Raw genomic sequence first — 21,778 nt, 5'->3', positions numbered from 1 at the left:
TGTCTATCTTACTACAGTTAATGCACATTTAAGAACACCATTAAATGGGTAGGCTCTGGGTCCTTTTCGGAATTATTAGTATACATGTTTCACATCTGTTGTTGAGGATTACAATGATTTATTTCCCGAAGGCTAGAGGATTGTAAAAAACAGCTGTCTAGATTTCAATAAGAACCAAATGTGTCCGCTAAGAAAGAACTAAGATGCATAGCTGGAATAATAAAATACAATATGTGTATTTGTCTGTGTGCCAACAAATATATTTAACAGACGGTGATAGCTGACTAGCAAGTCTGTGATGAGAGCTACATGTGTTTTAGCATCACAGCCTGTGACTGACATTGTAGTTACCAATAGCTACATACTGCACGCCTCTGTATAGTGAGACAACCAGTGGTCCAAAAAACAGTGCTCACCTGCATCAATAGAGTGTGAACTGTTTGATTTTGAGTGTCACTTGAGCTGAATGCTCTCTCTCTCTCTGTGTGTGTGTGTGTGTGTGTGTGTGTGTGCATGCATGCGTGTGTGTGTCACATGCACATATTTATGAGCATATCACTTTCCTGTGTCATGCTAAATTACCCCCCCCTGCACTGGTAATCCCATTAAGGCTAGCTCAACAGGCTAATAGGGGGAAGTAATGGGCCCAGCTATATGTATCTGGGGGAACACTAATAAGCCGTGACACCACTCCCACTGTTAATTACCCCAAACTAGTCTAAACAAAGGAATCAACCCAGTTGGAGAAGACACATACGCTCAATTGCACATCTAGGAGTACACTTAACCACAGACACACACATTAATACTGCAAGTGAACAAGGATCTATTCAGTGACATACACTCTTCTGCACACACAGATACATCCTATGGTTATATTTTGATGATGGCATTTTGATAACAAGTATTGGATGGTAATGAAGAAGGAAAGTGTAAGTGTGTATGTGTGTTTGTTAGATTGTGTAATTAGTTGGTGGCCTCATGGAAGTATGTGTAATCATCTTCCATCATCACTTTCATCATCTAAGTCGTTGACTCTTTAACCCCTCTACATGTGTCTGTATTGAAGGATAAAGGAAGCAGGGCTGTAAATGGATGTGTGTGTGTATGTGTGTGTGTGTGTGTGTGTGTGTGTGTGTGTGTGCGTGCGCGCAAGGGTGCAAAGCTTAATTAGCTTGCAATTGGTATTCACGCGTGGTGACTGCAGGGAATGAGTTAATTGCAGTCCAATTCAAACGTTGACACACTTTCAAAGTTTTTTCCCCTCTCCCTGTCTTCCTGACAGAAACCAATGAGGGGCTACAGATCACATTTATTAGATGAAAGCAAGTGAGAGAAAATGGGAGAGAGACGATGGGGGGGGAGAGAAAGAGAGATCAGAATAAAAAAGAGAAAAAAACAGGTGAAGGGGAGCAAACAAGTAAAATGAGCAGAATGAAACAATAAAGAAACAAAAACAGAGAAAATTTAAATTAAAAAGAGGCATAAACAAAATGGGTCGAATAGCCACTAAGGACAGCAGGAAACCTTTTGAATGTCTTTCTGTCAAATACGGCACTGTATCAGACTTGAAAAGTTTTGAAAAACTTTTATAAATGTGTAACAAAATATAACATACCTGTGGATCGAACAAAAAGTAGGGGCGTCCATTTTTGAGCTGAATAGCTAGGAACTCTTCCTGATTTCCTGGAGAGAAGGCACAGAGCAGCAGTCCATCTGGGGACAGAGTCTTAAAACTCAACTCCACACCTGATACAAAGTAGAAGAAAGAGATAGAGCAAAGGATTTCATTGTTCTCAGGAATTAATTTAACACAGGCCAAAACATAATTTCAATACATGTTAAAATGTATTATAATGTTGTGAAAATATAAAATGTCCCTGTTGAGACTTAAAACAGAACCTAAACCAATAAAGTCTGTTGGAGCCACTTGGGGTTTAGTTCTGGGATCTGTTCGATTGAGGCATAATTTATTAAGGGACCTGTGGTGTCCCAGGGTTAAATCGATAGTAATGTATTGTAACTCCAGGTTCTATGAGTATATGTGTAGCCCTCTAAAGGCTACGCTATTGGGTTTATCCCTTTGCGCATGCGCAGTTGTGAAGATTTTCTTTCCCGCCCTTGTGTCCAGCACAGGCTTCAACTACATCCGCCGATACTGTAAATAAACAGAGTGGACCCGTTGCCTATACTCATAGAATCTGGAGTTACAATACGTAACTATTGTTCTATTTTGTATAGGCTTCACCCTCTAAAGGCTACGCTATTCGGTTAGGGCAAAGCTCAGTAGTCAATGCCACCTGCGACACAGGGCCCACAAGCAGAACATAGCATAAATTCCTCCCGATGTAATAGTAGCAGATAGTCATCATTCTGAAAAAAACCTGCCATAGTAATGACTTGGCCTAGGTGGATTACAAGGCTGAGTAATAATAGCAGTAATGCATGATTAGTGGAAAAATGTGCATGACCGACACTTTTTATGATGGTTTTCTCTCAGATCCGCTGTGAGCAGGGGGAGGGAGGACATATTGCAGGCGAAACACATGCAATGGCGTGACATGATTATAGCCGTGCATGTGACATGATGTGAAAATGTATGGGAAAACCCTGAGTCCCACCTTGCACCTAACGGGAGGGGTGAGGACAACAGAAACACACATGCAAAGGCGCCTTATACCATGATCATACACAGTACCGGGGGGTGGGGATGGTGAGCAGAGCACACATGCAACAGTGCGTTTATCGGTCATTGAGTGTGGACAGGACCGAGTGGGTCATGGAGGATTCAGACATATCACACAGACAGAACTAGATGAATGGGCATGGGGAAGCCCATGAGGCTGCCACGCAGATGTTGGCTGCTGCCATGCCCCTGAAGAGGGCCGCAGATGCCGACAGTGCCCTAGTAGAATGTGCCTGGATGACGTGGGGAGGTTCCGCCCCCTCAGCGTTAAAAGCTTGGGTAATAGCTTTGCACAGCCAGTGAGACAGGCGCTGTTTAGAGAGGGCCGCTCCTTGGAAGTGTTCCCTGTAATGTACAAACAGCTGCTGTATTTTCCTGATGTGTGATAAAGCTTGCACCGACACAAACGGTGAAAAACCTCCTCTGCTGAGGCGGAGGGAAAAACCCTTGGAGGGAAAACACCCTCAACCGAAAAAAGTTTGTCAGAACTTTTGGCGTGAAGGAGGGATTTGGCTGTAAGGTGGCTGCCCACCCGTCCCCTCTAATGGAGAGGCAGGACGGCAAAACTGACAGCGCACATAAGTTGCTCACTCTCTTGGCTGATGTCAGAGCAAGTAGAAGCGCCGTTTTTAGTGACAGCATCCTGAGAGATGCTTGTGTCAGGGGCTCGAAAGGAGGCTTCCCCAGAGCTCGGAGGACCAGGGCTAGGTCCCATTGTGGGGTGAGAGAGCGCACAGCCGGTTTCTGTCACCTGACCCCCTTCAGGAAACGTTTCCCCAGGGAGTGAACAAAATCGTCCTATCGCCTTAGCCTTTGTGGCAGGATGAGATGACTGCCGCGTAGGCTTTGACTGTGGACGGAGCCAAATCATTATCCACTAGTGTTTGGAGATAAGTCAACATGATAGGAAGGGTGCACAGCGTGGGATCAACACTTGTCATCGTGAACCAGCGCTGGAAAGCAGACAAGCGCCCTGCGTAACATGCTGTAGTGGAGGGGGCTTCTGCGCCCTGGATGGTGCCCACCACAGCGGGGGTAGCCCCAGCTGCTGTAAGTGTTCCCGCTCAGCAACCAGCATCACAGCCTCTGGGTTGTTACCGGGGGGTGAAATATCTCGCCGTTCCGTTGCCAGGGCGGGTCCACCAGCAGCTGAATGAGGGTCGAGAACCAGGTTGCGCTCGTGAGCTACGGTGCCACCAGAATGATTGACAGATTCTCCTCCTGGATGCGCTCCAGGAGGCGAGGGATCAGAGGGACCGGGAGGAAAGAGTATAGGAGGGTTTTGGGCCAGGGGGGATGGGAGAAGGCATCCACGCTGAGGGGTGGATTGTCCTGTGCGCTCAAGGAAAACCACAGTGTGCACTGTGTGTTCTATCGTGAGGCAAACAGATCCACCTCTACTTCACCGAACCTGCTCCATAGCCTTTGAACAATAGTGGGATTCATTCTCCACTTGTTGTGAGAGGGGTCTCCTCTTGACATTAGGTCCACCGCCCCATTCAAAATCCCGGTGACGTAAACCGCTTTGAGGGACAGTAGATGGCTGGGGGCCCACAGCAGGAGGCGCCTGGCTTTTTCCAAAAGATGTGCCGAGCGCACGCTGCCCTGGTGGTTTTTGAATGCTGCCCCCGTGATGTTGTCTGTCCGCACAACGACATGTCTCGCCGCCACCACTGGGGTGAAGTGTTGTACACTTCCAGCAAGGATTGTAACACTTCCAGCTCCACCCACCACCTGTGACTCACACATTCCTCCCCAGCCAGTAAGTGACACGTCTGTGTACACCGTCACTTATGACATCACTCTGCCCAGGGGAACCCTGGTTGACAGAATCCCCGGGTTTCCCAGTTTGCAAGGTCTGATTGCAGGGAATGGGGGTTAGTCAGCAAACGCCACTTGTGCCGAGTGGGATCGAGGTGTTGGCAATAATTGCTGGATTTTGCCTCATGTGGAGGAGACCCAGGGGGACCACCACGTGTCCTGCGGACATCATGCCCAGGAGACGCATCACAGAAAGTGCTGCCACTGAGGTGTGTGGCGTGATGCGGAACAACAGAGAGGTCAGTGCCTTTTGCCTCGGCGCAGATAGCCGGCTCTCCTGACAATCAAGTTTATGTCCACGCCTAGAAAAACTATAGATTGCGTGGGGACTAGAAAGCTTTTTTGGCAGTTTTATTTGCAGTGCCGCCTGCTCCCGAGAGGGGACCAGGATGAGCAGATTGTCCAGATAAAAGAGGACTCTGATGCCTTCCCTCCTCAGTGGCTAAAGCCCAGTTTCCATGCATTTGGAAAAGGTGTGGGGGCCAGTGAGTATCCAAACGCAGCCGGTTGAAGTGGAAATGGGCTCCTTGGAAGGAGAAACGCAGGAATTTCCTGTGCCGGGAAATAATGTGGATGTGGAAAAATGCATCTTTCAGATCCACAGATGCAGGCCACTTGTGGCAGCGCACACAAACCAACACGTGCCCAACGGTCAGCATGTGGAATTGGTGCTTTGTGATTACCAGTTGAATTGTGACAGGTCAGGATGGGGCGCAGCCCGCTTGTCTTCTTTGGTGTGAGAAAATAGCGGGAGTAAAATCCCTCGTTCTCCTCCCCTGGAGAAAGCTCCTCTAGCTCTGACGTCATGGTGTCTGACTCCGTTTGAGATGACACAGTTGTCTGCAACTTGCCCGCAAAGCGAGGTGGGGGGGGAGGCGAAACTGGAGTGTGTAGCCCCATGTTATTAGCTTTGACATCCATGAGTCCACGTGTGTCAGGCTCAGCCACGCTGCGCTTTGTTCTGAGATCGGCCACACGCATGTCTGTTTGTTGTTCACAGACATGGTGAGCAGGGAGCGCAGAGCCCATTCCACTGCTGAACGAGACAAGTGATCGTGTTGCCCAGCCCATGGTAGGGCACTGTCGAAAGCCGCCTTGATGTGAGAATGGCTGTGATTGGTGGGTGTCTGATAAGAATGATCATTAGCGCATGCATGACTTCCTTGTCCTGCATGAACTTACGCTAAGCTTAATCATATGTACTTCTTCCTTCTTTCTCCAGAATTTCTGAACTTGTTCAAATACGTACGATTTTTATGGTAAACCCAAAAAATACCACTTGCACAACATACCGTACATGGGAAAGATTGCTTAAGATATTAAAGCCAGGTATACGCAATATGTAAAAAAAAGAAAAAAAAAGAAGAAAAAAAAAGCTGTTTTTGACAGGACAGCTTAGACTTTAAAGGGAAGAGAGAGGGGTAATGACATGCAGCAAAGGTTGCAGGACAAAGCCTCTGTACATGGGGTATACGCTTTACCAGGTGAGCTACCCAGGTGCTCCTGCAATATGTAAGTTTAACATAACCCAGTTCTACATAACTTAGATAAAGCCCATTATGCTATTCCCAAGGACAACAAAGCTTATAAAGTATAGAATCCTGAACCACCAACTGGAATGACAAGAGATTTGAGGTCTGAGAAAGCCAAAAATTATAAGGAATGTCAAAAGGAGCCTATTATTTAATCGTTGCCTCATTTGTTAATGCACACAGTGAATCAAAGTTTCAGCAATGTGGGAAACTTATGGGTTTCCCTCTAACACACACACACACACTTCATCCAGCGTGCTGTCTTGCCATGTTACTATGGATCAGAGATAGGATCTTAATCCACTACTAGATCCACATAGCGACACAGAGCCTGCGATTTTACGTGTGTGTTTCCTCAGCTATGTCTGTCTCTGAAGGGTACAGAAGTGTGGGAAGATCTGAGGAGTTGAATGGAGGCATTCCAGGGTTCATCAGAAGCCAGTGTTTTCAAAAATAATTAGTGTGAATTCACTTAAAATGGAGAGAAGTCAAACAGTTTTATAGCAAGCTCAAGATGAATACAGATTATTCATTTCAGAGCTACCAGTTTTCACACTATTTATAATGAAAAATCCCTTTTCTGTGTTGTCCATTTGTAACTGAATATCTCAGACAGCATATAATTTGTATGCTCATTTACTAAAATTATGATAAAGTTAAACTCCTACTTCCCTTGGAGAAATAAATACAGTCCAAATGCAGCATGAGAATGATTCTTTTTTTTCTTTTGCCGAACACCATATTATATTAAGATGTGGCTCACACGGTTTCACAGGTTTTCCATTTCCATTTCTGCCTATGTGATTTAGATTATAGAAGATAAACTGGGCATACTATACATGTGACAGAATGACAGGAGTGACTCGTTTTTATTTTGCCATGCAAAAATGAGTGAAAAGCCACTTGGAGCTAGAAGGAATGTAAAAGTGCGTTGTAAATTTATAATGGTCACATGTCAGTAGTGTACATATGCATTGATTACCAATAGTGCATTTACCCCAGTTAATGATTTCTAGACAAGTCTACATGGAAAAAGATGTGTAATAACTGTGGTAGTAGAAGACAACTAAGCCAAACTAAGATGTTCTTTACATTGAACTTGCAGCCTGTACATCAAGCAGGCATCTGTCATTTACATTCATGACCTTGTCACCACAGAGATGAGTGAAGTCATGACAGATACCTGACATTACATTATCCCCCTTTAACCTTCTCTCGGTGTCACACTCGCCTGATCTCTCATACCTTCCTTTCTTCCTTCTCTAGACTTTTAACCTTCCTCCTCTTTTTCTTGACCTTTTATATTCTCTCTTTCTCCACCTAATGCCTTATTTGAATATGTTTTCTCTCCTTGCATCTTCAATTTTATTTTTTCCTCTTTCAATCCCAACTCTGCCCATTCCAATGTTTCCTACTACCCTATTTTGCCATGACTATAGTGTAAACGATTACCATCATATTGTGTTTTCTATAGTGAAGTGGTCATAGCGGTCACATATTTCATCACACACATACACATTCAACCAGTCCGGCACACAGCGGACAGGCCCGTACGTGGGACCCTAAAGGTGCTGACACAGTGGGCAGACAGCAAATAAGTAGTAGCAACGAGGGCTGACTGTGGCGCTGCATTATGTCACCTTAAGTCATCTGTGTCTTGGCCAAAACGTTGCAATTCAACCTGAACACAATGCAAATACTCAGTTGACGGCCAACTAGCACATATGTACTGTGTCTGAGTAAGGGTAGATCCTAAATCAGATCCTTTGATGTACCTTACTATGGCAGATCTGTAAGCTACGTCCTTTTACGACATCACGTCTAGCAGATCCGATATTTACCCTGCATAAGAGGAAAAAAACTCTCCATGCCACATGCGGTGGTAATCTAGTGTTATTCAAAAAGGACACTCGGCAATACAAACTATTGCTATGATACGTCCCTCTGCCTCACTCCCTGCCGCGATGACAGTGGACTCCAGGAGATTGCTAGCTAACTTGTCTGAGCAGCCCGCTGTGGCTGGCTCGCTAGTTAGCTAGCTTGCTAATTCTACCACCGTGCTTTCATGCTAATTTTACACTGGTTACAAAAAATGAACCAAACAAAGTTGTCCACCACCTGGTGATAGCAATACGTTCTCGTGAGTGTGTAAATGAAACATTAAGTTGTAACATTTTACTAACTTGGTGGCCAGTAGACTAGTTAGTTAGCTTGCTTGTTAGGGGACTGTTCTCAGTTCAGCACATGGATTGATGATATAACCTAGATCCTGAATCCCAAAATGGCGCTTATTCAGATCACTGGAGTTGCTCACCTGGTGCATGTTTCAACAATGTTTCTAAGCTTTAGGGGTTTACTTCCGTCATATGCGGCCCACTGAATAAACGCAGTAGTGTTTCCCAAACTAGCCCATAGACTGTACATTGTGGTGACGTTACAGATTTTTAAATTGTTTTTCTAGGCTTGAGGGAAGTTTAAAAAAAAAAAAAGGTCCATGGATTAAAAATGTATATTACTATAAATTTGAAATTTAAATAAATCAATCATAATTTTTATTTAATAGAAAGAGTCCTAACTGATCTTGTTTGCAGTTTGAGGTGTCCACAGGCATCTCTTTTACAGTGGTGGCCTATAGGTAAAATCGTTGTGGAAAATGTGGGTTGCAGGGTTACATTTTTCGTTGCAAACACAAGTGGTCACTGGACAAAATAGGCTGGAAGACTGAGCGCGCTTTCTGCAGGCCTGGTCTAGCACCAACCACAATTCAGAGGAAGAGAGGAATACGGTCTTTAAATGTAGTTTTAAGTCTAATACATTGTTGGGGTACCTATCTCTTTCTCTCTCTCTCCTGACCCTTCATGGAGACAGAGCTGATATCAACACGTCTAAGAGGCTGTGCAGAAAAAGTTTGGGAACTACTGGTAAAAGACATGTTTATGTTGAAATAAATATACCTATACAAGTAGTAATGTATCTCATTGTACGTTTCCCCTCCTATAGAAACAATGTGCAAAAATAGATATTCCAATAGTTTTAATCTATTTGTTTTTTTAGAAGGAACATTCAATGGAATTTTTTGGGGGGTGAATTGGTAGTGAAGAATAAGCATAGCTATTATACCTGCATCACCAACACAGGAGTTCAAATCCAATTACAAACAGCTGTGTTCAAAGGTCCTTACATGGTAAATGAAGATGCATTCTGGTATATATTCATATAAAGAAATGTTGTGCTATAGCCTAATCTTAAAATAGACTCAGTGCTCCAGAATGTGAGTTTCCTCATGTCATGATGTGTTTATAAGGAAACTACTTTGGATACATTGTTTAAGAGGTCCAATCCAAGCCCCACAGTTGGTAAACAATAGCAATGGTGTTAGGGATTGTTGAAATAGTTCTTCTGACTGTATTTACAATTGCAGAAAGGTCAATCTGACTATTAATGTATCTGTATATAGCATGTCCTGTATTGATTTTTGTTTTACAAATAATTGAGCTTTTTTCACTGTTGGTGTTTGCATATTATGCACACCATGTATTGTATTTGTGAGTCTGTGCGATAGTGAGGGACAGACTGTCAACACATGCTTGGCTACAGTGTTTGGTCCAAATGTACAGCATCTAAGTGACACCGCTCGTGCTCAGCATTGCTCCCTTCAGATTTCCCCACAGGACTTGTGCTACTTCACACTGACAACCACTTTGGAGCCATCATCAGACAACCTGAGCACACATCCTGACAGGTGTCTCTGTTACACACACACACACACACACACACACACACACACACACACACACACACACACACACACACACACACACACACCACACACACACACACACACCACACACCACCACGCACCACACACAAAGCACCAGCATGCACCTGAGAGTGCACACCATTACAGAAACATACCTGCTCAACAGATTTTTTCACCACAACACATCAATTCTTAACATCAAACAATTGATTGTAAAAAGTAAAGACAACCTCGTAATCTATTATTTTTAAATTTGATGTACTTTATCATGAACTTCTATCAAACTGTCACTTAATTGTCTGCCCAAAGTAATTATTTTAACAAGCAGCCTACAATATTCCAAAACGCAATTTTTTTAACCAAATTTCATAGCAATCTGGCAAAGTGTAGAGACTGACTGACCAACCAACTAACTGTCATGCAGAAACATAGCGTGTGTAATCCATAATAAACATTTTACATTTTTGTGAATTCTTGTTTAAAAAACGTTTTTAAAATGGCATGCAATGGCTATCTGTGTGATCTACAGCATGATATACAGAAAATCAAGTCATCTCAGCTTCTCCTCTGGTAAGAACATTAAGAGAACAAAAAAATGAATGTTTTTAGAGACCATTATTAATAAACATGACCAGTCTTGTTCCATAGTGCTGTTGTGTCAAAATCTGAACATTTCTTTCCTGAGTATGTTACTTAATGTACTGTAAAGAATATTTTATGACCTACAAGTACATAAAACCAATTATGCTCACACCATCAACTCTAGAGTTGTTAAGTAAGAGGATGCTATTGTTTAAATTGAGTATTTTGTAAATTAAAAATGATGGAGGATTTTAAATGGAGTTTACTGTTAATAATGATTATACTATTCCCCTCTTTCTGTGCCTAAGCAAACAAAGAATAGTTTCATTAACAAACATTAACAAATTGCAAAATTCAGCCATTTACAGTTGTAAGTATAGTCTTATTTAGTAGGTAGGATTGTTTTATGTGTTCTGGTATTGTTTCTCCTCTCTCTGTCTCAGTAAACAGTGGAGGTTGTGTGCAATCATCTACACAACATAACCCGAATAACTCCAGTCATGTTAGCTCTGTGCTGGCATTAATCAGAGCCTGGTGTATTAATGAGAGCGCGGCAGCTAGCTAATTACACCCATAGATTCTGCAGCAGCCCATTAAATATACAAATGACAGAATTAAAGAGCCCAGCCTCTTCTGATTAATCTTTAAATGGGGAAAACTAATGATGTCTGTGCAAACTTTCCCTTCACACATTTCTCCCCCTCTCCTCTCAACGTCAATGCCTGGCAATCAATCATATTAATTAAGGAAAAATAATTTGTATCATTTAACATTTCCCTCTTTCCTGCTCAGTCGTTGCAGTGGTGCTGCAGCAATGTACTGTATTAGACGTGTCTGGAAATTATCCAAGTCTATTTCTTCCTGCATTCATTTTTTTTCTCCTTTTTTTCTAAACTATGTTTGTGATGTTTCATCTCTCTTCATTTAATGTGGGTTGTAGACATACATCTGGATTAGTGAAAATATGAGCAGGCCATCATGCTCTTTCCAATCAGCCCATTTCCGGCTCAAATACTGAAGAATTACAAATGAGGAGAGAGAATTTCATAATCTGTTTAGAACCAGTATCCTTCATTTAAAGATGAACAAGGAGAGCAGGAAGTCACATTGTAGTGCTTAAGAAACAGAAGCATCATAGATAAGATCAATGGACTCACTTGCATTTATGGAAACAAGCACTTACAGAGTATTCATATCACAGCGTGACTGCATATGGTTATAATCCTGTTTTATCTTAAGTAAGATTCAGTGTGGTAAATACTGACCTCAAGTACCTGAAATTCATTCAGCATTAAAAAGCATCGTTAATCACAAGTGAGCAGACTTATCATTATGGAAAGATCCACTTTAAGATCACAATAATTGCACATGGAAAACAACCTATTTGGCCAAATTAATTTGAGTAAAGTGGCTATAAAATGACAGGTGAAAGGGCAAATATCACGTGATTTTACATGGTAAACTATCTTGGTTTTTAATTTAGATTTAACGTAACTCTGCTCGAAGATGTGCCCTTCTTGACATTGACAAGCCTGCAATAGGAACCTGAATGGACAATTTAAGGAAACAACAAACTAACATTCCCAGAATGGTGCATAATATTGATGCAGAAAAATGATGATGTGATCTGCTGTTCCGAAAGCCCATCAAGATCTTCTGAAGCATTAATACAGCTGTTAAAAAAAAACTTTTACATGAAGTTTCATATTCCAACCAGTATAAAAGTTACCTAAAAAGTCAAAAGAACCTAATTTCCAAGCAGTGCATAATCTAAGTTTTTTGATGTTTTCTGAAAAAAACAAAAGACTATATAGAATCAACTCAAATACAATTTTACAGTTTCATTGTCAAAATGACTAGGTTTCCACAAGTCCTCAACAATTGACGATCTCTCCTCTGTGATCAATTGACTCTCGAGGGGGCATTACACTGCATTACATTCATAATCCAATTTGGCTTTGATTTGTTCGCTGTTCCATGCGCTTCGATGGAAATAATTGTCTGTAGATGATGCTATTAGTATTGATGGTTGTAAAAGGGCGATGGTTTGAGGACTGCCGACACATTCAAGGTCCAGAATAGATCCGGTCTGAAAGTGATTGTCTGATCCATTACCCTTTATAAAGGAGGAGAGTGGAGGAGATGAGAGGCACCCCTCAATAGCAAAAATCATCTATATCTATTTGCTGGCAGTATTTTATTTACCTTTGTGTTGAAGTAGAACGGATAAGATAAAAATCATCAATTGTTGATTTGGGATAAAAACACAGTGTTCAGAGAAAGCAATGAACAAGAACTGGGAACCATGAGCAAAGATAAAGAATAAAAGGTAAGACTGCTGTTGCCAGCGTTAAGACAATAGTATCTTACCATTCAGCTCAGTTTCAGTTTGCAAAAGACAAAGCGGAGGTCAGAGATGTCATATCCCTCTAATAAAAATTGATTGTAAGTCATAATCCAAAGAAAGCTTAATATGAATGCTCAGTTTCAGCCACACCCTTTTTCACATTTATACAATAAAATACTTTCTAATAATTAAGTTTTTGTTGAAATGAATTTGAATTAGAGATGTGTATGCGCTATGTAGAATGGTGATAACCTCAATATAAAACAAATCTATTAAGTGTTTGCAATGCAAATCTTTTGTTATGCTAAATGACACTGAATCACAAAATCAAATATATGTTCATTCTAATAAACAATTCATTTAGGGTAATTGCTGGGATTTTAATTTTTGGGGTATATTTTAGAGTTGCTTACCTCTCCACGTATACTCTCCTTTTATTCTTTCTCAATTTCTATGCAACCTTCAAAGGGCTTTTACAAAAACTGTATTTTGTGTAAAACAAAAAATGCAATGTGTGTGTGGTGTGTGTGTGTGTGTGTGTGTGTGTGTGTGTGTGTGTGTGTGGTGTGTGTGTGTGTGTGTGTGTGTGCATGAAAACTGCTCAAAGGCCACAAAAAAGTCACAATCAGATCCAGTGGCTCTCTTTACTGTGTGGACGTTTACATACTGTTTGGGCTGGAAGCTCTTATTATTTCAGATGTACATAAAAATTAACAGTCACAGAACCCCATTTTGTGGGTGGCTAACATATTTGGCTATTTTAAATTTTACACGATGTGAACAACACCAAAAGTGTGCATCTGCACAATATTTGGTATTATATACAGGTATTTGTCACCCGTTTTAGAAAACTGGTTTGCAAACAGATATAAATTGATTGTTGATATTTTATCATACAGTTTCAACACAGCTTGGAAATGTTTGATCTGTGACCCACATTTAAACACTATGTCAACACAGAAAGACATAACTGGTCATAGAAGTTTTGTGCAGGGCAGTGAATAAATCTCAAGTGGCATCGAAGAGCTTTGCCCGCTCAAATCCCACTGATTAGTATCAGCAGTCATTAATTATGAGCGTCAGAGTGGGTGATGTTCTCAGATGAAGCAGAACATGTTTGGCTGTGCAGCTCAACCCTCTAATGAAGCTGGTAAACAGAAAGATAATTGTCCTTTAAAATGACTGAGAAAGTCATTTTAAAGGAATGAACAAACACAGGCTGTATCTATAAGTACATCAACTCTTAAGTACAGTATATAGCAATGTAGACAGACATTCCGTTAATTTTTCTGATACAAATGTAGATATCAGCTTGTATCTAGATATATTTACCTGTGAAATCAGTGTTGACAGGAAGGGTGTCACTAGGAAACCGGTAGTAACCGTTTCCTGGGAATCTGGTTCCTCTGACAACAGGACCTTGTGGGTCAGAAAGAGAGACGTCTGTCCTCTCCACCTAAAAAAGGAAAAGTAATATATAATAATATAAATACAAACAATATAAATATAACAATAATAACAGTACGTAATACTCAAGTCTTTATTTTAGAGTTCTCAACTAGTTTATCAAAACTGCAGCCATGAACTGCGATTATTTTGTAATCACATGCTATCATTGTATTAAAATTCTACACTGTCATTACTTTGTTCAACTTCAGCTGAATACATTCAGAACCACATTAAATATTAAATTCTCCAAGTCCAGGTAAAATTAAGACACATAACTAAGTCAGGCTAGTAGCACTACAAGGCTGTGCTTTAAGTTTAATGCTAGACATGCCCTAAATAACACTGTTAAGTAAAGTGCTGATGCTAAGCAGGTATAGTGTTTACACTATGTTCACCATCTTTAACATTTGCCAACTAGCAGTAAACACAAATAATTTTATTATTTTTGCTGGTTTTCAGTCATAAACTGGGGGATTAAATATGTTCAATTCTATAGCAATCCATCCAACAGTTCATCCTTCAAAACTAAAAATATCAACCTCATGTTGGCACCAAAAGAAAAGTCACCAAAGTCGTCTTCTAGGCACCAATGTGACAATCCATTGGATAGTTGTTTAGCTATATAAGTCTGGCCAACACACACACACACACACACACACACACACACCACACACACACACACCACACACACACACACACACACACACACACACACACACACACAAAAGGAGGACTATACTGTATTTAGTTGAATACTCTTACAGACCTGATATAGTGGGTGTGGTCCATTGAGTTGGGCTGGGGGGTTCCAGTCTATCTGAATTGTGGTTTCATTTACTGGATGTAATTGAGGTGGAGACATTCCTGTTGGAGCTGAGGACAAAAAGGTAGAGAAATAGGAGCGTGAATGCCGACTCAATGCAAATAAAAATGTTCCCAAGATTTTAGATTTTTAAATTTGTCTTAAATGTGAGCACATAAAAACACTTTAGCAATGCACCATACCTAACAAACTCAAAGACATCCTCATGTTTTGGTTGAAATCATTAATATAATGATTTTGTGATCATATTTTTTTCTTTTTCAGTAGAAACATTTATTTAGCTCATTTATCTCATACGTATTGTATGTCTAGACTGCACAAAGGTCCAATTTTAATTTAAGAGAGGGTCAATTTAATTTCTTTCCTTCACTTTAGATGTTAAATTAAATGCCCCTTTGAAACATACGGGCTGCTCCTTGAGCCTTAGCTTCAACATGTATCATAAATAAATCCACTAGTGACTGGCTGATATGATGAGCGGAGATATATAGGAATGAAGAAAGAAACATAGCAAGTGATGGACTGGTGTTGAGATGGGAAAGTTGTATCTGCATTAAATGTCATTCTGTCGATGTATTTCTGTGTGTATGTGAGTGTGTGTGTTTCAGCAATGGTCTAAATGGTCTCTGGTAGGAGTAAATTAGCTCTCAGTGACACACATGCAGACCATCTTTAGTGTGAGTTCTAATAGAGCTCTTAAAAGGGAAGTGGACAGCTTGTCTTAGGCGGCTCATCTTGGCACATCATACCATAAATTACTGCAAATCGATAGCTTACCAGTCTATTGAAATTGAGCTATGGTGACATTTAGAACATTGACTATGACACACGCACGCACGCACGCACACACGCACACATACACACACACACGTGCGCCCACGCACACAATCCCTTGTTTTAAACAGTAGTTTACTTCTTTGATGTATGAAGTGGAGAGAGAAAGAGAGAGAGAGAGAGAGAGAGAAAGAGAGCGAGAGTGTGCACGCGTGCGTGCGTGTGCGTGTATTAGGGTCAAGTGGTAAGAAACTGGGCAGGTAGGTATGCACAAATGTTGCTGCTTTAAATTGGCGTAGCACTAAATCTCTGTAACACACCTTTATGTAGTGAACAACTAATTGTTGTAGTATCTGTTCATGAGGTAACACATCATGTACAGACCACATCAGTTAACAGGGAGTATGTGTACTTTCACAAAGAAAGATTATACTGTACAGGTTTAAAACTACAGGGAAACGTTTGCCTTCTCTTTCTTCTCATGGAAGAATTCTCATTTTACAACGTTGGTCAATTTTACGAGAATCATTTAACTTTACCAGTAGAATCATGGTAAGTGGTATTCCTACTATACTTTTGTGTCTGTGTGTGATCACTTTGTAAAAAGTGCAGAACCCTTTTGTGCAAACAGATTTTGTGGCAAGAATGAACATTAACCCATTTTCTTGTACCTAAAATAGTCTCTTAGGTGATTTGTTTTATTATTACGCAATTTATCAGTGCACTTCAACAGCTTTTTCCTGGTCTTTATGCAAGTCATTGTCCAGGAGAATATTGTCTGTTACACCCTGAGCAGTAAGCTACCAGTCATCACTACATACCTGGTCCCTCCGGCTACCATCTAAGCAGAACTTTAAATTGTCATAAATTGTCATAAATTGTTTAAACTAAGGATTTATGTCAAGAAAGAGAAAATGTCAGAGAAAACAAAAAGTAGGGTCCAGCTGAACTTGACAACAGCCAGTGTCTTATCCACCAAACTTTCATGTCAGGAAAAAACATAGTAAAGCTATTCTCCCAAGTGATCCATGGGATTCTAATGTGCAGTTATGTATTATCCATATGTATGTATGTATGTATGTATGTAGTATGTATGTATGTATGCATGTATTGTATCTACTTGGTAATTAACTGAAATGTACTTAACACTATGACACATTCAGTATGACAAAAGCCACTTGCCTTATCGTCCATGTGCTCAAACACGCATATGTACACCCACACGCAAGGTTAACATTCCACCAGAAAGGTTAATTTTGGCTGCCGACGTGGTAATGAAGCAGCTAAATCATGAGACAGCTCCCAGAAGCAACTGTGCATGTGTGTGTGTTTTCTGTTTTTACAACGACTGACAGGCTCTTAGCATACAGTTACACCACGCACACAAGCAAACCACTTATTGACATCGCGATCCCTTGCCATGCATATTTCTCTCCTCAAGAAGGGCCTCAGGCCAATTATGCGTAAATCAATAAAGTTCCTGTTCTGTTGAGTGGTGTTAAAGTGTGAGTGTGTATGTGTGTATGTCTCTTTGTGTGTCTGTCTTGTAGAACAAGCCTTTATGGATGTAGGATACATAAAACATCACCATCAGCCCCTGATTAGCCACTCACTTTACGTCTTGATCGATAACTTTGTGGAAAGACGCACACATTAAAACAATTGCAAATGCATCCACACACATGGACAGACAGCTCGCTCCTTGTGTCATAATGTCTGTCTCAGTGTGCACGCTAATGTTCAGTCATGTGCTTTGGTGTAACTCCAGTGGTTTCGCAGATGCTGTCTGCTCACTTACAGCAGATGGTAGCTGACTCTAATGGCCTAGCCTTATGTGTGGTAGATTTATCAGGACATCAGTACCATGCTCAAGTACACCCTACCAGGAGTACCACAAGGTGAGTTAAATCCCTTCAAAAATCTCCAGTTCCATTTAGGGGGTGTTGCAATGTTCTTTTCATTTCTGTAAAATTTAATTTTAAGACCAAATTTAAAAACTTTTTAGACAAATCACGCGCAAATGTTTTCGACAGGGGACCAAAAGATGCTAAAATGTGTTGGGTGAAGAAAACTACTACTACTACTACTACTACTACATTCAGCTCTTTGAATTTAGCATCAACATTAAAATATGTCTTTAGAAGAAATAATAAGGTAAGCAACAGTGGCAAACAATCTAAACTTTTTATTTTTTGTTATAGGATTTCTCTCTGCAGGATGAGAATGGGTATATAAGGGTTTGGGATTACCAAGGATATTATGAAGAATATTTGATTTACAGAGGAAAGCAGGGTTGATTTGCATTTAACAGGCTGTCAAAACTGCTGATTCTGAATGCATAGAAATTGATAAAACTAAACTAAAGTCTGATAATATAGTATGTATATATTGCAGTTATGACCTGACAAATTCAAATTTAGACTGTTTGTCTGTAAGAGCAGAAATCTGTCCAAGAAGGACTGTAATATGGTATGTATTATGGTTGTCTAAAAATTAAATAACTGTAAAAAAACCTGTACACATATGTATAAAATATGTTCAGAAATTGTAGAGAAATGTACAAATATCGTAGTATAGCACATATACTACTAATTGTTGAGGTTACAAAGGAAAAACTATTTTAACACACTACAGGGGGTGTGCACCTCCTGATATCTTAGATTAGATTATGTTCTAAAAAATATTAAATATTTTTTGTGAAATCTCAAGATCATTTTAAACTGAATGGGAGAGAAGCCCAACACCCAATAGAGTAGCACATGCTATGCAGATTAAAAAAGAAATCTGCTAAACGGCATATGCCATTATCATTTCTTATAGTTGAAACAAGGGACATCTTTGGTGTCGGATTAAACAAAATGGTGGCAACAGATGTGGCTGTTAAAAATACATTCAAAAAGTCAACTGGGTACAATAAGCCATATTGTATTGTACTGTATTACAGTCAGGAGAAGTCTTTGGAATCACTTGAAATAAACATTGTCGCTGTGTCAACAGATGTAGCCATTAAAAAAACATTTAAAATGTCCACTGATTACAATATGAAGTATCATTCATCACAATAAACACAAGGAAGGACTTTTTGAGAATTGTATGAAATGAAAATATTCGCTATGTCAACAGATGTAGCTGCTTAGAGTAAGTTCAAAAGCTCAAATCCCTGAGCAAGTATTTATAGATGAAAGGTTTTTTTTCACAACCATTGTCTATTCACCTGAAGGGATAAACAAAAACAAAATGAAAAAGACACAAAATGAGCAGCAAGAGTAGAGACCATGAGTGAACAGATGGAAAAGTGTGTTGGACGGGTGTGTGCGTGTGTGTGTGTGCAATATGTTTATTGCAGTGATTCATGTTCCATGTGCTATTTTATATTTAAGTGAAAGCGCCAGGTAGAGATAGAAGTGAAGGATGTATTGATTGAAAAAGTGAGAAAGCAACAGATTGTCAGAGAGAAAAACATGAATACAAATTCTGTGAGTGTCTATGTCATCCTGCACTGATCAATTAGTGCTAATCTCAGTCCCATATATTTGTGCCTGAGTTATTAAACACAGCTAATTCAGTCTACTTCCATAATGGTTATAAATCTAAAATAGCAAGAGAGAGACACACTGTATGTGTGTTTCTGTGTGTGTGTCTGATTCATGACCAGCATGAAGAGTGTGCTACGCCACATTTTTCTCCTTGTAATTAACAGTAAATTGTTTTTACTGCGGCACGCCATGAATATCCCCTCTGGTTAACACGACCAATGCTGTCGCAACTCAAGTACCCAATGACTGACTGTGTGCTTTTGGATGTGTGTGTGTGCATATGTCAGAGGCTTTAGACACTTTAGCGATTCAGACACTTTAGCGATTCAATACTGCACGCAACTGCTATTATCCGTCTGTTTGGACAATATTTTGGCACTATCAGCGTTTCCCTATTTTCAAACTTATTTTCTACAAAGCTAATTACATTTGTGATACCATATGAACCTTTGTTTCTGTTTGTATCTATGTGTGTTTGTGTGCATAACTTTTTCTTTTACCTGCTGGTAGGGTCCGTCCTGTGTTTGGAAGACTGGAAATGCAACCCGTAGTTGTGCAGAGTGTAACAGTGAAGTTGTACACATGGTAAGGCTTCAGTCCTTCTACTAAATAAACAGGCTGTGACGATGGTCCCACCCTATGTAAGACCTGGAAAAGGAAGACAAAGAAAAAACTTGTTTTGACAATTCATGTTTTACTTAGTAGAAAGAAAAAGAAAAGAGGAGACAAACAGATGCAAGAACAAGGAGTTAAAGACAGTGACCTATTACCTGACTTCTTACACACACCACACACACACACACACACACACACACACACACACACACACACCCACACACACACACACACACACACACACACACACACACACACACACACACACACACCACACACACACGGTTTAGTGGTTGTTCACGGGACCTGACAACCCATACAATACAGCTGCACGATTAATTGTGTAATAACTGTGACCATCAGAGAACCATGTTTAATTAAACATAATCTGATAAGATAGCACTGCTTTCATTTTAAAGTGCCTGACATATCCAATCAACTCACAATGAATTAAATTGTCTGGCCAGTTAAAAAATGTTTGGGTCAATTACATATTTATTAATTATTTGATCAGCTACTGCAGGTGAGAATATGTTATACAACAAAAGCATTATAAAATATCAGTTTTACTGTGGATGAGCTAACTCAACAGCATTAAACATTTTTTATAAAAACTATATATAGAGGCTTTTTACCTTGACTTCTAGCCTAGGGTACAATTATCACTAAAGCTTTATAGCTGTCATACTCATAATGTGCATCCCGTCTTACCTGACTAACAACTGGAGGAGCATAGGGATTGCTGGTTTGTTCAGAGAGCATGTTGACTCGATATTCTGTGACTTGTCCTCTGGCGATGATCCCTTGACCCTCAGTAGTGCTCCAAGTAACTTTGAGACTGGTGGATGACAGTGCAAACACTTCTGGAGGAGCCATCAACTCTGGGACTGGAAAAATGGCCACACATTTATGTATGAATTATACACATCAAACCATATTTAGCCATTTGTTAATGATAAACTAATTATTACCTTCAAAATCATGTAGGATGGGATGGGAACTGATTTGCTGAACAAATTGGTTTACCATTACCTATTAGCTATCTCACTATCATTACCTATTAGCTATCTTACTTTTGAACATTAACAGAAACACATTTTCTTCTTCAAATATGTATGTATGTATATATATATTATTTTGTAAGATTATTTTTTGGGGCATTTATTCAACAGGACAGCTGAAGACATGAAAGGGGAGAGAGAGGGGAATGACCTGCAGCAAATGGCCGCGGGTTGGAGTCAAACCCGGGCCTGCTGCGTCAGGGAGTAAACCTCTATACAGTGAGGAAAATAAGTATTTGAACACCCTGCTATTTTGCAAGTTCTCCCACTTAGAAATCATGGAGGGGTCTGAAATTGTCATTGTAGGTGCATGTCCACTGTGAAAATCCAAAATGCACCTGTTTGAGGTCGTTAGCTGCATAAAGACACCTGTCCACCCCATACCTTAAGTAAGAATCCAACTACTAACATGGCCAAGACCAAAGAGCTGTCCAAAGACACTAGAGACAAAACTGTCCACCACCACAAGGCTGGAAAGGGCTACGGGGAAATTGCCAAGCAGCTTGGTGAAAAAAGGTCCACTGTTGGAGCAATCATTAGAAAATGGAAGAAGCTAAACATGACTGTCAATCTCCCTCGGACTGGGGCTCCATGCAAGATCTCAATGATCCTGAGAAAGGTGAGAAATCAGCCCAGAACCACACGGGAGGAGCAGGTCAATGACCTGAAAAGAGGGACCACCGTTTCCAAGGTTACTGTTGGTAATACACTAAGACGTCATGGTTTAAAATCATGCTTGGCACGGAAGGTTCCCCTGCTTAAACCAGCACATGTCAAGGCCTGTCTTAAGTT

General features: G+C 40.4%; 1 protein-coding gene across 1 annotated transcript in view; it reads right to left on the bottom strand.

Moving 5' to 3' along the window:
• Positions 1-21,778, bottom strand: part of ush2a (Usher syndrome 2A (autosomal recessive, mild)) — a 221,377-nt gene that overhangs the window by 131,917 nt on the left and 67,682 nt on the right. Inside the window, 5 exon segments of the mRNA XM_032520470.1 lie at positions 1,619-1,749; positions 14,061-14,184; positions 14,944-15,050; positions 19,811-19,958; positions 20,637-20,812. Of these exon segments, the coding sequence (XP_032376361.1) occupies positions 1,619-1,749; positions 14,061-14,184; positions 14,944-15,050; positions 19,811-19,958; positions 20,637-20,812 (686 nt within the window).

The sequence above is a fragment of the Etheostoma spectabile genome, chromosome 1 (assembly GCF_008692095.1).
Source record: "Etheostoma spectabile isolate EspeVRDwgs_2016 chromosome 1, UIUC_Espe_1.0, whole genome shotgun sequence".
In the NCBI taxonomy this organism is placed as follows: Eukaryota; Metazoa; Chordata; class Actinopteri; order Perciformes; family Percidae; genus Etheostoma; species Etheostoma spectabile.
This window is presented reverse-complemented; position numbering and strand designations above follow the sequence as displayed.